The sequence below is a fragment of the Giraffa tippelskirchi genome, chromosome 2 (assembly GCF_054371585.1).
Source record: "Giraffa tippelskirchi isolate mGirTip1 chromosome 2, T2T-mGirTip1v1.2.pri, whole genome shotgun sequence".
In the NCBI taxonomy this organism is placed as follows: Eukaryota; Metazoa; Chordata; class Mammalia; order Artiodactyla; family Giraffidae; genus Giraffa; species Giraffa tippelskirchi.
In genome coordinates, this window is record NC_137276.1 from 60,615,470 (window position 1) to 60,633,641 (window position 18,172).

Here is an 18,172-nt window from a genome sequence, read left to right on the forward strand (position 1 = left end):
GGATATTGATGTCTTTGTCCCACCTCATCCATAAAGTCTTGCCTGACAACTCTAGTCTACCTACCCTTCTTTCTCTGACTCCCTTTTGTACTTATTCCAGGTTCCACTCACTTTGGCACACATGTGATATCTTATCTTGCCATGGAAAATGTGTTTCATAAACACATCATCCTTCCCAGGAGCTTATAAGTTCCTCAACGGCAAAGGCTATATTTGGTATTTATTTTGTACATCCCATGGCACACAATGCAATATAGAGCCCATAGAAGACTCTGAAAAATGACCATTAAATTGAGTTGAATTTTAAGGACAGTTCTCCACTGCCAGTGAAGACTTTCTTTCAGAGAAGAATTGAAAGGCAGGATTGGTTATATTCGTAGCTCATTTCACCAAGCTAAGCCCATAAGTCTCTACAGTTGATGTGCTAGTTAGGAAACAAAGGGTCAAAAAGCAGCTGCTTACTTTCAACAAAGAAGAGATTGTATTTCAGCCGTGGATTGCAGGATTTTGCGCATCAGTCACTCTTGACTCTTGGCCAAACCCTTTGGTGTTACCAGGAATAAAAAGCAACCCAGAGATATGTCAAATATCAATTTCCAATTACTCTCTTGCAACACATTTCTGCCACTTGAGAAAACTCCCAAGGGATCTGTTGCCCCTTATCAGTTCAGATTGGGTTTATCTTTCAGTCAAACAGGTAACACTCGGCAATGCCATGTTTAGCCTCAATATTGAAGTGTCCTCTTCTGACACTCAGATTCTCTTGCGAAGTCTTCAATATTGGCTTACTCTGTCATCAGAGACCTGGCCCCAGTATGGAAGGCTTGATATTATACTCTGAACCATATGTGTTGGTGTAGAATGGGGATAATGCCAATCGCTATGGTGAGCTATTGTCACTAAGGTTTCCCAAGACTTAATCTGCGTTGAGATGTTGAATGCAGAAACAAAGCCTCATGCAGGGCTTGTGTGTCTTCAACTCTAGCCAAGCAGGGAATAAACAAGAGAGTCTCTAAAAGTCTTTATTTTGATACTCAAAACACAGAACAGCATTTCTACCCTCTCCGCCACTGAAGACAGGCCACAGACTAATTGAAAAAATCTTTGGAACTAGGGATGTTAAAACTGAGAATCTGCACAAAACCAGAAATCACATGTCCCCTTTATTACAAAGTAATGGAACAGAATTTGGAAAAACCAGGAAACATCTCTGGGTCCATAAATCAGCCCACTTGGAGGGAAACGCAAATAGCCAGCACCTGGAATGAGCCTTGGTCTGCAGCGCGCGAGAGCAGCCTAAAGCCCTGAACTGCGGGGCCAGGGCACCAGACTGTGCACTGTGATTAATGACTTGAGTGAAAGGTCTCAGTTGAAGCTGAACAATTAACTTGTTCTCTCCACATCTCAGATCTCTCCACGGCATAACTATGTCTTCTCTGATTGTTCCTATTTACCAAAATGCAAGCCAGTCTGGGAAGCTTCGAACATGTCATCATCAGACTGTTTCTGACAATCTGGAGAGCCCTGGTGTTTGTCAGGACTACTTTCGTCAAATCATCTGTTTCGACTCTGCATGCAAGCCTCAACCTTTCAGTTCCTTTTCAAGTTTAAGAACCATCCAAATGAGGCAACGGCATTGGCCTCGATCCGTCAAAAAAAAAAAAAAGTCCAGAGCTCGGAGGATTGCAAATGGACAGCATATGGTCTGGCTTGCTTCTGGTCACTCCCCAAAAAGTTCTTAGGGAATTGAATGTCCATGAGATTAATGGTTCCCTCCTGTCTTGCCTTTATCCTCTGGAATAGGTTTCTGTAATCTCTTTCAGATCCTCTAAAGCATTTACATTAAACCAATCACTCCTCCTGAATCTACAACAGAGATTCTGATAAGACCTGTTAGAACCAAGGAAGTCTCCAAACCACTCCCCGTTTCTCCTGGAGTAAATCTGTAGATGGGAAAGAAAAGCAGGTGACTCCAGAATCTGATTCTGAATGTGTTAATACAAGTACCTAAGAGGGGAACCCCCATAGAATCCAGTTTCTTCATTTGACCTTCCAAAACCACTTCATTTGTGAGAAAAGGGTCTACCAAAAGTGAATGTGCCCCCCATAAGGTAGGATTGGAATAGTACTGAGTGCCTTGCCTAACAACATCCACCCCCCGATGGACCTGCCACGGGGCTGACCCTTCACTTCCCCTTTAGCCAATCCCATTTCCCTCAGTGAAGGCACCCTGTCTCCAGAAGACATATCAAAAACAATAACACTAATAACAGAAGCGTCACCAGCCACAATAATAGCATACATGTATATAGCACTTACAATGGGCCAGAAACTCTTTAAAGTATTCTATTTATATCAACTCACATGGTCCTCACAACAACCTTACTAATGTAGGTATTACTATTATAACTATATTACAGAGAGGGAGATAAAGAGTATCTTGCCCAAGGTCACAAAGCCAGTAAGTGGTTATGTAAGGATTCAAACACTGGTCTCATTCTTAAAACTATTCTATAGTGCAACTACATTCTCTAGAGATATGGTCCCCAGGTACCACTGTAGATGAGGTTAGTGAAGCAATCCTTCTAGCATGACACCCCTGAGCAGTCAGGCCTGGTGAATCCTGTTTCTGCTACTCAGTGAGTAATCTCCAAAGAGTTCTGAGTCTCCCGGCCCTTGTTGGTCTCATCTGTGAAACTGGCATGATACAAAGAGCTGCTGTGCAGGGTTTTAGTGAGGTTGGTGAGATAATGCTATATAGGACCTAGCACAGTACCTAAGCATGGCAGCTAAATAAAGTGGAAGCTACAGAAATGCTTATTACTAATCAGATCAGCTCATACTGACTAAAGGAGCTGGAGAAGATGAGACAGAAATAATCACAGCTTGGAATGTGAATATGAAATGCAGGTCAAAGTGGTAACCCCAAAGAGACTAGGATACTAAAAAGTACTGATGAGGAATATCTACCTTCTTGGCCTGACTCAATTTATGCAGCCTCTGGCTTGGCTTATTCCCCATGAATGAAAAAATTCTAATTTTAAAATACATACAACATTAAGAAGGAATGAACAGATGTCCAGACTGGATAATTAGAATGTTCTCCCTGAAATCCCTAGTCCAAAGGAAGAGCAAGGCCGCCTGCGTGGCCCGTGTGGCTGTCCCAGAGTCCAGCTTGGAGCTGCATCCTTCATTCCACATTTCCTACATGTTCTTGCCGACCCCTGACACATCACATTCTTTGCATCAATAAGGACTGGTGCCAGAACACACTAAATTGCCTTTGACTACATTTAACTGATCTAGTATTTTTTTATGATTCTTTCTTGTTGCACCATTTTTCACTTTTGACTTTACAATTCTCTGCTGACTTTAAATAAAGCTTTTGCCAGACTACCCAAGGTGGTTTTTAACAGAGATTTAGGGGCTAGGTTGTGTTGTGGTTTGGATTCAGATTCTCCTGCAGCAATAAGGGGAAATTAACTAGGTGGTTTCATCTCAAGTGCCCATTTATACTCAGAATGGACAGAGAGCTTATCTTCTTCCAAGCCTTGTAATCATGACACTACAAAGTGATATTCAAGAAAGAAAAAAAATTAGGTAGCAATAGCTTCCACACCACAAAACCACTACACAGTGTCCCTGTAAACCCAGACGACTGGAATAATATACAGGCAGCAGTGGGATCACTCGCTGAGTGACAGGGAGGAATCTGACCACATTGTGTCTTCTGCCAAAGATGATGCTTGTTCTCCTTAAGATGGGGAACTCAGATGACCCTATAGGAGTTACAAGAGCTTGCCTCCTGACACTGCTGCCTCCTCCGTGCTATCCCTGGCCCCCACTGCCTTCTACCCAGACGGAACACTGGAGGCCAGCAGGCCGTTGGTCACTGAGAAAGGCGACATGACTGGCAAAGACACCAAGTCAGATATGAAGTCAGTCCCCCAAACTAACATTTGTTTTTTAGGGAAGAATTACCTTGAGTTAATTACCTCTTGAAAATATAAAATGGATAAGTCAGTAAGAGTTTGCTTTTGTCTCATTATTCATTATTATCCAATGCCTGCTCCATTACAAATAAAGAGAAAAAACATATGTTAAGTATTGAGAACAACAGCTTTAAAAATATCTGTGTACTCCTCACCAAGTTTCGAGACAAATAAATCTCTTGGGTTGTTTTTGTCTTTGTCTCTACCTACCACTGATGGTAAATGCAACTGAATTTGAGTTTTTAATTCCAGTAGTTTTCTTCATAGCTTTGCCACTTCTATAAGGATTCTTAAAATAGTGTTTTAATTTGCATTTTTCAACTTTATATAATGACAGTACACTGTATCATTCAGTGAGTTTTTTTCCTCCCAATTTTGTGTATTCATCCATGCTGAGTATTACTCAACTTAACTTAATGAACCATTTGGGCTGTTTCCAGTTTTCTTGTCTGTTTTTGTTTTGTTTTCCTACTCCAGAAAATGCTATACATATAGTTCACATTGATTTGAACATGTACAGTAGCTTTTCCTAGGTTAGAACGTAGGGAGTAGAATAGTTGGATCTTAAGAGTTTGCATATATTCAAATTCACCAGATAATAACAAATTGTTTTGCAAAGCAGATACACTGACTCACACTCCCACAAAAATAACTTGAGTTTCTGTTGCTCTACAACTTTACAGCAGTTGGTATTGCCAGGCTGTTTAAATTTTGCTGAGCCAGTGAATACAAAATATATCTTATAGTTTTAATTTACACTTCCAAATTTGATTTTTTATAATCATTAAGCAATTTTTGGATAGTTTGAAAATTCTTTGTTCAAAATAACCATGAAATGCAGCATTTGTAAAGGACAGCTGAGATACTATGGCTACAGAGAAAGACACTGTGTACATAGATATAGACGAGTCAATACCTCTCTGTCTATATCTGCCATTCACACTTAAAGCTACAGTCCATGGGCCAAATCTGTCCTGTCACTTACTTTAGTAAACACAGTTTTACTAGGACACAGCTATGCCTGTTTCCTTACATATTGCCTACAAATACTTTCACTCTACAATGGCAGACAAAGCTGAGTAGTTACTGCAAAGACCATCCGGCCTCCAAAGCCTAAAACACTTACAACAGCAAAAGTTTGCAGGCACAGACACCTTCGACACCAGACACATTCCCTTGAATCTGTTCCTCCCAAATGCCCTTCCTCAGAAATGGCTTCATCTTCCACAAAAGTACTCAGGCCAAAAAACTGGGAGTCAGCTCACACTCTTCCCTCTCACTCACCCCTTAGGAATAGCTAGTGGATACCACTCACGTGCTCAACTTTCTCAGCACCATTTCTGTGAAGACCTCTTCTCTACATCCACTGCCAGTCCTTTGCTCAAGCCTTACAATGACTTAGGCCACCCTGCATCTCATGACCAAGCCCTTTGTGTGCCTCAGTTTCACAGCACTTGTACACTTCATTGCATTTTGTCTGCTGTCTCCACCTAAACTGTAAGTTCCTTAAAAAAAAAAGAAAAGAGGTACCCTTGTCATTTCTGCACACAGTACAGTGCCTTGCACAGCAAATCCTTCATAATAACTGAATCTTCTATAGGCTCCTTAGTCCTCAGAAACCACTGAGGGCCTGACAAGAGAAGGTACTTGAGACTGCTATAACCCTAGTCAGCAGGGTTTGGAAACAGTCCCTGCTATCTTAAAGCTCATGGCTGAGGGTACCTGTGAAAAGAGACTCCTTGTCAGTATCATTTAACGTAGTGGTCCTCCAACTGCTGTGTATATAAGAGTCATCAGAGCTCATTAATAATAACAGAAGCCAGAGTGTCATCCCAGGCTCACTGAATCAGAATCCCTGAAACAATTTCAAACATCTTTACTTTATGGACATTCCCTAGGAGGTTCTTACATAGGCTTGAGAGGAACATATCTAACAAGGAAGGGTTCCTGAAAACACTCCCTTAGTTCTACCCCATCCTACCACATTGTATGTAAAGGATAACTAACAATATATGGGACTCCTCCCCAAACCCTTTTGTTTGTGTATTGGAGCTTCCCTAAGCTTCTCCACTCCTCCACTCTCCTCCACTAGCTCAGAAGAAGCCTGATTTGAGGGGATAATTAATCATATCCTTTTCTCAGGACTGAATTCTGGTTTTCACTGAATGAGCTGCATTCTGGGTTAATGATAAGGTCCACTCCCTACATGGAGCGTTTTTACTGCTCAACACACCTAAAATCAAGACTCTCCGATTATATCCTGGTACCACTCCCTTTTATGACCATCCTTCCTAGTACCTGCCTGCAGGAAGACACATGCAAACATTTGTACCATGTATCTAAGAATGCTTATTTTAATTTTTACTGCCCTCTTCATTTCCAACATATTACAGATCATTTAATATGTAAAAACAAATGTTAATAGGAGGGTTAGACTAACGACAATACCAATAAGATGCTGTTAGTATTTATTAGAGGTTTTTCTTATTAGGCTTAATTTTTTCCTAAATTGCATATGACCCATTATCATTATGCTTGGTGGATAATATAACAAAACAAAATTACCAGTCCATTTTACTCAAGGAGAAAGTCTAAGGTTCCTTGGGTTTTATAACACCAAGCATAGCACAAATTTAGGGAATTTTTCCAGTGCTGCACTTGGTGATTTTTAGGAGTCTATTTCCCCCAGAGGCATGTAAGTACTAAAATTGCATTGGATTGCGTTTTGCTCTCAGCGGGTGAGAAAGTGCATAGTCAATGGGTTATTTGCCATTCTTTATTTCCATTTTATGCAGTCACACAGAGGTATCTCTCAGGTGGTTGTTGAAGTTTACTAGACACTCAGGAGCCATCTCCTGCTTTCTCTAAATGGCATTTATAATCTATAACCAAAGGGGTCATCTATGAAGCTGTTGGTGCAGTACACTTAAACTCTGCTTGCATTAGGTCAGGTTACAGAGATCAGATCTTTCGCTATGAGAGTTCAACAGAGGGAAAATTGCATCACGTATCTAAACAATATTTATAGAACCACAGACAGCAAAACAAGGTCTAACACAAGTGCTGAAAATGACAGAACATAGTATACATGAAATCAGTATATAGGGGATAAAGAGCTTCAGAATACACAGGTCCATAGTAACAAAGGGGCTACGAAAAAATCACCCCAGCGATTGTGTTGAGTCTTTCTTTATCTGTATTAAAAGCACTACATTCTGTAAATGCAGTATTGCTCTGCTTTCTTTCAACTGGATATCTCTAATTAACCATCATTTTCATGCTTCACTACTACTCTGATAATTGATGCTCATCATAGGATGTCTGAAATACTAACCCTAACCTAATAATAATAGTCAGAAGTGCTTTCTTGAACCATCAAGACACAGATTAAAATGTATTCAGTGTGGTTATTCTGTTAAGTGTATTTTATTGGGGGGAAGCATGGAACGGAAGAAAGAACACAGGCTTCAGGGGCAGACCTGGTTTAGATTTCATGAAGGACACTTCTTAACACTGGGACCTTTGGTAAACTACACAGTATCTCTCCAAGCTTCAATTTCCTCATATATAAAATGGGAATAATATCCAGCTTTAGGAGACATTCCCATCATTAAATGAGATCATAAACACATAGGAAATACCAACACAGTCCTTGGCTTTAAAGAAATCACTCAATAGGAGCTCTTAATGTGGACATTTCCCTTCCCATTCTCAGTAATCAGTAAGCTATGCAAGATGCACAGACCTCTTTATTTTTTTCTATACATCTCTCTGTCTGAATATTTAATTCATATGAACAGCTCATTCTCCAAAACTGGCAGAGTACAGACAGTTTAGAATGGATTCCCAACACTGGATTATTTACATTTGAATAAAAGCAACATTTTCAAACAAACTATTTCTTTATCACTGGCCTTGGGGAAATAAAATTTCAGTCTCCAAAATGGTTAACAAATTACTCAAAGCTTCCATCTTCTTTGGATCCTTTATTATTTTAATTTTTATTATTACTACTTTTAAAATTATTTTATTTCATTATTTTACATGAGTAAAACACTAGCACATTTTAATAAAAATTCAGATACTGAAGAAGCTAGATTTTTGGTCCTTCTACTCTTTTGCATTCTAATTTGGATCGTCCCCTGATTGTTGAAATAACTATTGTCTAGGTTTTTTGTCCATCCTTCCAAAACTGCTTCTATGCATTTATACACATGTATGTGCTTGAGTATATGTATGCATGATTTTGTGCTTTTAAATACATAAATTTTGTCACAGTATACAAATATTTTGTACTCATATTGATTTTTGCTCAACTTTTAAAAATATTTTCATAATGTTCAATATCATGATTTACCTTACATTAACCATTCCATTCTTGATAGGAACATCAGAAAGTAGAAGCTTAAAAAAAAAAAAAAAAAGCCAGTGATTTCCGTACATTAGCATTGTGCTGTGCTTAGTTGCTTAGTCATATCCAACACTTTTGTGACATCATGCATTGCAGCCTGCCAGGCTCCTCTGTCCATGGGGATTCTCCAGGTAAGAATACTGAAGTGGGTTGCCATGCCCTCCTCCAGGGAATCTTTCCAACCCAGGGATCAAACCCAGGTCTCCCACAATGCAAGTGGATTCTTTACTATCTGAGCCACCAGGGAAGCCCAAGAATACTGGAGTGGGTAACCTGTCCCTTCTCCAGGAGATCTTCCTGACCCAAGAATCTAACTGGAGTCTCTGCACTGCAGGTCGATTCTTTACCAGTTGAGCTACCAGTGAAGCCCATATTAGCACTATATCTTACTTTATCACTGAATTCTCTCATTAGTCCTTCAGTCAGTTCACTTGCGTTTCCAACTGTTAAAGCAAATAAAATCATCTATAAACATGACAGTTTTGCCATATGCTTTCCATTCTCATGCTTATTGTTTCTTTCTCTTGTTCAATTGCATTGGCTACTATTTCCAGGAAAATATTAAATAATAGTGGTGATCACAGATATCTTATCCTTACTTTAATGAGAATACCTCTTATGTTTACCTATTAAGTTTGATGTTGGCTTTTGGACCAAGATAGATGCAATTTATTATCTTTAGGAAATATATATCTATTTTTGCTTCTTTTTCACCTTATAAAATTATGGCTTTCCTCTTTAGATCTATTAAAAAGATAAAATAAATGAATGGATATCCTAATATTGAAACTTCAATGTGTACTTAGAATATATCTTAATTGACCATAACAGTTTACTCTTCTGTTTATGTGGCTGGATTTTTTTATAATTATTTTATTTAGGCTTTTTTGCATCCATATTCATAACCCAGATGAATAGCAATTATTTTTCTCTGTAATTCTTATCAATTCTTCTATAAAGATTTTATGCTCTTTATAAAAATAATTTGGAAGTACTTATTTATCTATGCTCTGGAACAGTTTAAATAGAATCATCACTGTGGTGTGTAGGAGCCAGCTTGCACTGACTCACAAGAACAGATTGTGTATATTTCTTCAAAGTCCACATTAAGTAACATCACATATGCAGCTTAAAATCAGTCATGGTGGAAATATTCATGCCACAGAAACTGGCACTCTACACACATAGAGGCATACCTGAATGGCCTAGTGGTTTTCCCTACTTTCTTCAATTTAACCCTGAACTTTGCAATAAGGAGCTTATGATCTGAGCCACAGTCAGCTCCAGGTCTTGTTTTTGCTGACTGTATAGAGCTTCTCCATTTTCAGCTGCAAAGAATACAGTCAATCTGATTTCAGTATTGACCATCTAGTGGTGTCCATGTGTAGAGTTGTCTCTTGTGTTTTTGGAAGAGGGTGTTTGCTATGACCAGTGCCTTCTCTAAGCAAAACTCTGGTGGACTTTTCCCTGCTTCATTTTGTACTCCAAGGGCAAATTTACCTGTTACCCCAGGTATTTCTTGACTTCCTACTTTTGCATTCCAATCCTCTATGATGAAAAAGGACATCTTTCTTTCTTTCTTTTTTTTTTTTTTTTAGTGTTAGCTCTAGAAGGTCTTATAGGTCTTCACAGAACTGATGAACTTCAGCTTCTTCAGCATTAGTCGTTGTGGCATAGAATTGGATTATTGTGACAGGGAATGGTTTGCCTTGGAAATGAACCTAGATCACTCTGTTGTTTTTGAGAATGCACTCAAGTACTGCATTCTGGCCTCTTTTGTTGACTGTGAGGGCTACTCCATTTCTTCTAAGTGATTCTTGCCCATAGCAGTAGATATAATGGTCATTTGAATTAAATTGGGAAAATCCCATGGATGGAGGAGCCTGGTAGGCTACAGTCCATGGGGTCACTAAGAGTCAGACACGACTGAGCGACTTCACTTTCACTTTTCCCTTTCATGCACTGGAGAAGGAAATGGCAACCCACTCCAGTATTCTTGCCTGGAGAATCCCAGGGACGGCGGAGCCTGGTGGGCTGCCGTCTATGGGCTTGCACAGAGTCGGACACGACTGAAGCGACTTAGCAGCAGCAGCAGCAGCAGCATTCATTTTAGCTCACAGATTCCTAAAATGTCAATGTTCACTCTTGCCATCTCCTGCCTGACCATATCCAATTTACCTTGATTTATGGATGTAACACTCCAGGTTCCTACGTAATATTGTTCTTTAAAGCACTGGACTTAAATTTCACCACCAGAAACATCCACAACTGAATGTCATTTCTGCTTTGGCCCAGTCTCTCCATTCTTTCTGAAACTATTTCTTTGCTCTTCCCCAGTAGCATATTGGACATGTACTGACCAAGGGGGCTCATCTTTTGGTGTCACGTCTTTTTGTCTTTTCATACTGTTCGTGGGGTTCTAAAGGCAAGAATAGTGGAGTGGTTTGACATTCCCTTCTCCAGTTGACCACATGTCAGCAAATTTGGAAAACTCAGCAGTGACCACAGGACTGGAAAAGGTCAATTTTTACTCTAATCCTCAAAAACGGCAATGTCAAAAAATGTTCAAACTACTGTACAATTGTACTCATTTCACATGCTAGCAAGGTGAGTCTCAAAATCCTTCAAGATAGACTTCAACAGTACGTGAACTGACAACTTTCAGATATACATGCTGGATTTAGAAAAGGCAGATGAACTAGAGATCACAGAGAAAGCAAGGGAATTCCAGAAAAACATCTACTTCTACTTCATTGACTACGCTAAAGCCTTTTACTGTGTAGATCATAACAAACGACCACAGCCTTGTCTAACTCAATGAAACTAAGCCATGCCATGTGGGGCCACCCAAGACGGGCAGGGCATGGTGGAGAGGTCTGACAGAATGTGGTCCACTGGAGAAGGGCATGGCAAACCACTTCAGTATTCTTGCTTTGAGAACCCCATGAACAGTATGAAAAGGCAAAAAGATAGGACACTGAAAGATGAACTCCCCAGGTCAGTAGGTGCCCAATCGCTGGCTCGATGGACATGGGTTTGGGTGGACTCAGAGAGTTGGTGATGGACAGGGAGGCTTGGCATGCTGCAGTTCATGGGATCGCAAAGAGTCGGACACGACTGAGCGACTGAACTGAACTGAACTTATAACAAACTGTGGAAAATTCTTAGAGATGGGAATACCAGACCACCTTTCTTGCTTCCTGAGAAACCTATATGCAGGTCAAGGAGCAACAGTTAGAACTGAACATGAAACAACAGACTGGTTCCAAATTGAGAAAGGAGTATGCGAAGGCTGTATACTGCTATCCTGCTTATTTCACTTCTATGCCGAGTACATCATGTGAAATGTCAGGCTGCGTGAAGCACAAGCTGGAATCAAGACTTCCAGGAGAAACATCAAACCTTAGATATGCAGATGGATACCACTCTAAAGGCAGAAAGCAAAGAGGAATTAAAGAGCCTCTTGATTGAGGGTGAAAGAGGAGAGTAACAAAGCTGGCTTAAAAGTCAACATTCAATAAACAAAGAACATGGCATCTGGTCCTACTACTTTATGGCGATAGACACAGAAAAAGTGGGAACAGTGACCGATTTTATTTTCTTGGGCTCAAAACCCCAGTGACTTCAGCTACAAAATTAAAAGATGCTTGCTCCTTGGAAGAAAAGCTATGATAACCCTAGAAAGCATATTAAAAAGCAGAGACATCATTTTGTGGACAAAGGTCCATATGTGAAAGCTATAGTTTTTCTGGTAATCATATATGGATGCAAGAGTTGGCCCATAAAGAATGCTGAGCACCGAAGAACTGATCCTTTCAAAGTGTGGTGTTGGAGAAGACTCTTGAGAGTCCCTTGGACTGCTAGGAGTCAAACCAGTCAATCTTAAAGGAAATCAACCCTGAATACTCATTGGAGGACTGATGCTGATGCTGAAGCTCCAATATATTGGCCACCTGATGCAAAGAGCTGACTCATTAGAAAAGACTCTGATGCTGGGAAAGATTGAAGGCAGGAGAAGAAGGGGATGACAAAGGATGAAATGGCTGGATGGCATCACTGACTCAATGGACATGAATTTGAGCAAACTCCTGGAGATGTTGAAGGACAGGGAAGCCTGGTGTGCTGCAGTTCATGTCTGACTCTGCGAAGAGTCAGACACAACTGATGATCAACAACCTGGGAAAGATTGAGGGCAGAAGGAGAAGGGGGTGACAGAGGATAAGATGGCTGGATGGCATCACTGACTCAAGGGACGTGAGTTTGAGCAAACTTCCAGGAGGTAGTGAAGGACAGGGAAACCTGGTGTGTTGCAATCCATAGGGTCGCAAAGAGTGGGACAGGACTTAGTGACTGAACAACAACAACACATGTGAAGGGAGAGGTGTTTGTTTTGTATGTGTTTTGTTTGTGTGCATGTGTATGAGTTCACACTCAGTTGTTAAATACTTAAAAGAGCACTACTCAGTATCTTCTAATGTTTGATAAAATGTCCCTGTAAAATTACCTAAACTTGGTGCTTTTTTGGGGGTGGTGATAGGTCCTTAAAAATTTAATTAAATTTTATTTAATTTAGAAATCAATATGCTTCAATTTTCTACCTCTTCTGGAGTCAGTTTTGGGGAATTATATATTTCTGGCAAATTTCCAGTTGGTCTAGATTTTCAGACATTTGCACAGGATTGAGCAGAGTTAGTTCTCATGATTCTTTTAATTTTCTATTCTTTTTGTGGCTTTTAATTTTTTATCTACATATAAGCAAATGTATATTTGCATTCTATTTATTTTCCTTGAATATTTTAGTGACTTCTAAAATTTATCTTTTGTTTTATTCATTATACTGTTTATTACAGTATTATTACATATTTACATATTTCTTACTGTTCATTAACTTTAAAAATTCATTTCTCCCACTTTCTTTCAGTTTACTTACTTGAGTGTTTGTCAGATGCTTAATTTATCTTTTAGACTTTTACCCTTTTTACAAAAATACATGTACTTAAAGCTGTTTTCTACTGAGAATGGTCTTAGATCTATCTCATAGGTTCTTATAGGTAATGATTTCATCATCATATTTCTCTGGTTATTCTACAGTTTGAGTTTGTATATTAACTTTGACTTCAGATTTAGTAGTGTTAGAAAATTTCTGGACGAAAGGGCTTTTATAATCTTATTTTCTTATTAATTTAATTTATAGTTTTAATACATTGTGCCCTGAGATTTTTATACTACCTCTTCTCTGGAATTTACTGAAATTTTGCTTATGAGCAATTATATTACTGTGGAAGTCTACAATTGACCAAAGTGGTCAGAGCACTATTTTGGGTACCACATGCTCTTCTAGAATTTTGCCACACCCCATCAAGAGGCAGAATTTATTTTTTCTTCCCTTAAACTTGAGCAGGTTTTCTGTGACTATCTTGATGAACAGAATGTAGCTAAAATAATGCTACATGACTTCGAAGACACAGATTGTAAAAGATGATATGGCTTTTGCCTGACTCTTACTCTCTCATAATTTCTTTTGCTCTTATAACTTAACCACTACAAAGAAGTGCTCCAAGGCCTAACTAGGCTACAAAGGAAGACCATACAAAGAACTTAGGTGCCCCAGTCGACAGTCATTATCAACTGCCAAGCAAGTGAGTACATGAGTTTTCAGATGATTCCAGCTCCCAGACTTCAAGCCTGCCATGAGGTACCAGACACTATAGAGCAGAGAGAAGTCATTCCTGTTGTCCTCTCTTGGAATTCCTCACCCGCAAAATCTGTGAACATAATAGACTATAGTCTTGTGCCACTAAATGACTCCTCTGACTCATTTAAGATGCTTATGTTTGAATGCTACCTTGTGATATTTAGATTGTAGCCACCGCTTTCTTTCTGTACCAGCCTTTTTTTAAACTTTTCTGAATTAATTTATTTCTTTTTCTCTCTATAAGATAGAGAATTGGATCTTTCTTTATGATCCAACCTGAAAGTCTTTTAAATAGATCAATCAAGCACATTTATATTTTTTCCTGTTGCAGACATGATGGGCCTTAGTTCTATCATGTTATATTTTATAAAAGTGAAACTAAGTTGTGACAAGTATCTTCTGCTTTGCAAATCCTAAAATATTTAATATCTGGTCTTTTACAGAAAAAAAGTTGGCTAATCCTTGATGTAAATCATAATATTGGCTGCAAACAATGCTGTATTTACTGCTATCTTTATTGCTCTCACTTTTGCTTTTGTTGCTGCTATAGTATATCTTATCGCTTTGGCTAGAATCTCGTTTAAAATATAGAACATTCTTTACCTGCCTCTTCAGAGACTCTAATGAGAATATTTTCAGTCCTTTATTCTTCTCTCTGCAGGTTGCTGTAGGTTTCTGAGATAATGTTTAACAAGTTGAGGAAATTATCATCTATTCCCTGTTTGCTAAGAGATGTTTGCCAAAATGGTTATTAAATTAATAGGTTTCTCCCTTCCTTCGTTCCTTCCTTCCTTCTTTGTTTGCTTTCTTCCTTCCTTCCCTTTCTTTTGCATCTATTACCATGATCATACGTAATCTATTTTCCCTTTTAATATTCCAATATGACAACCTTACTGATACATTCTAATAGTAAACTATCCTTTTAATTTTGAGGTAAATGTTGCTTGGTCATAAGTAGTTTTTTTAATACATTATTAAATTTTATTGTTGATTTCTCATTGAGGATTCTTTTACACACATTTGTAAAAGAGACTGACCTACAGTTTCATTTATGACTCAATTTGTGGATAGCTTTTGGGATTATTCCATATTTTTTTAATAAAGAATGTTCATTTTGTTTGCTGTTTAATAAAATGTACATATTGTGTAGTTTATTGTCCATTACTTGTAATTTTCTATGGAAAATATACTAAAGATTTCATCTGTGATTGTAATTGTCAGTTTTATCTAGTATTTCTAGATGTTTTTGCCTCATGTATTTCAATACCATGTTGTTACATGCATTGAGATTCACAATTGTTACAGCTTCCCATTATATCTTCTTATATAAAATATCCCTCTTCATCATTTCAATAATTGTCTTCAGCCCCATTTTGTGATATTAACATTGTTATTCCTGGATTATTTTCATGTATCAGCTTTTGGGGTTTTGTGGGGTTTTTTGAAATTCCAGTATTTTTCAAGCGTCCTATGTCATTTTAGTGTATATATCTTTTTAAAAAAGCATTTTACATTTCCTTTTTTTTTAACCAAATCTGTGAGTACTCTGTCATTTAATTGACCCATCCCCACTCATTATGGCTGTTACATTTGTGCCAACTCTTGCGATCTTACTTATTCTTCCAGTCACTCATACATAACTGCTCTGGCTTGGAGATAGCTTTGTTGAGCTATGCCTGAACTAAAGATGGGGAAGGCATATGAATAGGCTGACCTGTGTGACTAACCACTGAAGAGACCGACCTTGTTTGTCGCTATGAAACTTTCAGGGGTTCCCTGTGCTTAGCGAGTTCCTGGAGCTAGTCTTATATTTTAAAGTTCTCTTGCACTTATTTTGGGCTGTAATTAACCCTTTCAATTCTATCCATCTTATACAAAGTCTACATAGTTTCTGATCAACAACAGTATTGCTTCTTGTTTTCAGTTAGTTGTTGGTTAGAGTTTTTTAAATTCCCCCATAGGGAGTAGTGTAAAGGGGTATAATATCACTTCCACCATATTTGCTAATGCCTTAAAATGACTTTCCGCCTCAGTCACAGTAAATGGCCTACAAGATGCTACAGGTTCTGACCTCTGATACTGTTCTGACTTCATCTCCACTCCCTGCAATCCACCTTTCCCTGTTCGATTCCTTTACTCAGCCACACTGGCCTCATGAAGCTCTATTTCATGTACACCAGGCATGCTCCTATCTCATGGCCTTGCACTTACTCTTTCTTTTGCCTGAATAATTTTCCTCTCAGATATTCTCAAGTCCCCAACTCTCACCTTAAAGTTGTTACTTCAATGCCACTTCCTCAGTGATGGCTTCTCTGCTATTGAGTCTCAAATTACCAATACATACTCCCTTACCTCCTTTGCCTGATTTTCTTTTTGTCATATACTTAACTCTAACAAATTCAGGGCTAGGGAGGGGGAGTTTTTCTTTTTTTTTTTTAATCTTAGTTATTGTCAACTACAAATTGGCATTTTCCAAGAGCATTGCCAGTGACTGAACAACAACAAGGGCATTTTGCCATCTACCTCTGTGGAGATTGTGCTGCTGCATTGTTGACCTTCAACACCCCCTGAGGGAGTTCAGGGTAGAGTGAAGCACTCTGTGCTCCAGGGAATCTGGTGGAACAGGTCTTTAGATAGTTAGATACTTTCAGGAACTGATTTCATGATCCCAATCCCAATCTCTTCATATCTAAAAAGCACTAAATCCCTTCATGATGACATCAGTTCCTCCTGACTAACAGAAATTTTGTAAAATGAGTGCTTAATTGCACTGAATTCCCCCTTCATCAAAATCTTATATATTGACCTTCCCCCACTGCCTCTCTGGAGCAGTCTCTCAGAGCTATCTAAGGTGCTGTCTCCCAGGCTGCAGTCCTCATTTTGCCCTAAATGAAACTTAACTCACAACTCTCAAGCTGTGAATTTTTACTCAACATTATCAATCCTTTTTCTCACCAGAATGTAATTTCTCTGAAGACTGAAATTTTTGTCTGCTTTATTTGTCCCTCTAACCCCAACGTTTAGAACAGTGTTTGAAATAAAGTATATGACCCATTTTGTTGTTTAGTTTCTAAGTGTGTCCAATTCTTTTGCAACTCCATGGACTGTAGCCCACCAGCCTCTTCTGTCCATGGGATTTCCCACCCAAGAATACTGGAGTAGGTTGCCATTTCCTTCTCCAGGGGATCTTCCAGACCCAGGGATTGAAACTGCATCTCCTGTATTTGAAACCGTTTACCTCAGATTGGGACTTGAACCCAAGTAGCTGGGACTCGAATCCAGCCAAAACCCACAGTACCTGGTTTCAGGACCTAATGAAGCTCAGGTTCTTGATGTCTTATTGAAGAAAGAATTCAGTGAGAGACAAAGTGATAGGTAAGAAATGGATTTACTCAGATTCGGAGAGAAGCACACTTCACAGACAAGAGTGTAAGCTGTTGTAGAGGACCACCGCAGCTGTGAAATGTGGCATGGTTAGTTTTTATGGGTTTGGTAATTTCATATGCTAATGAGCGGGAGGATTATTCCAACTATTTTGGGGAAGGGGTGAAGATTTCCAGGAATTGGGCCACTGCCGACTCCTTGCTCTTTTGACAGTGCCTTGGAACTGTCATGGTGTCTCTGGATGTGCCATTTAGCTTGCTGATTGAGGATCAAGGTCTAATCAAAGTTGTCTAGTCTGCCATCTTCAACACATTTGATTCTAATATTGTGTTCTTGGGTTTTGTCATTCTTTCAAATCTTGTGCCCTGTCCTTTTCCCTCCTGTACACATTGGCAGGTGGATTCTTTACCACTAAGCCACCAGGGAAACCCATATGACCCATAGATACTTGTTTAATTAATTAATAGATTTCTAGGGATTCAGAATAAGAAAAGGAGGCTGTCGAACATGTCATTATGCTGTTTTAATTCTTCCTGTGCTTTACAATCTCCCAGATATGCCTGCACTCACTGCCCTGACTAACCTGTTCTCTAGGGGATTTCAGCTATTTGATTTGTACACTTACAAGGTAAGTTCTAGGAAGATTCCAAGGAAGCGGATGAAGAAAGAGAGAAATCAGACATAAAAAGA

At 39.0% G+C, this 18,172-nt stretch overlaps 1 protein-coding gene across 26 annotated transcripts in view; it reads right to left on the reverse strand.

The window, feature by feature from the left end:
* The window catches only part of LRMDA (leucine rich melanocyte differentiation associated), a 1,316,989-nt gene that overhangs the window by 376,035 nt on the left and 922,782 nt on the right, over positions 1-18,172 (reverse strand). Inside the window, exon 7 of one of the 26 annotated variants that reach the window (XM_081564492.1) lies at positions 8,350-8,396. The exons of the other annotated variants lie outside the window; for them this stretch is intronic. Within the exon in view, the coding sequence (XP_081420618.1) occupies positions 8,383-8,396 (14 nt within the window). The 3' untranslated portion in view covers positions 8,350-8,382. The remainder of the gene's footprint in view (positions 1-8,349; positions 8,397-18,172) is intronic. 26 annotated transcript variants of the gene reach the window in all.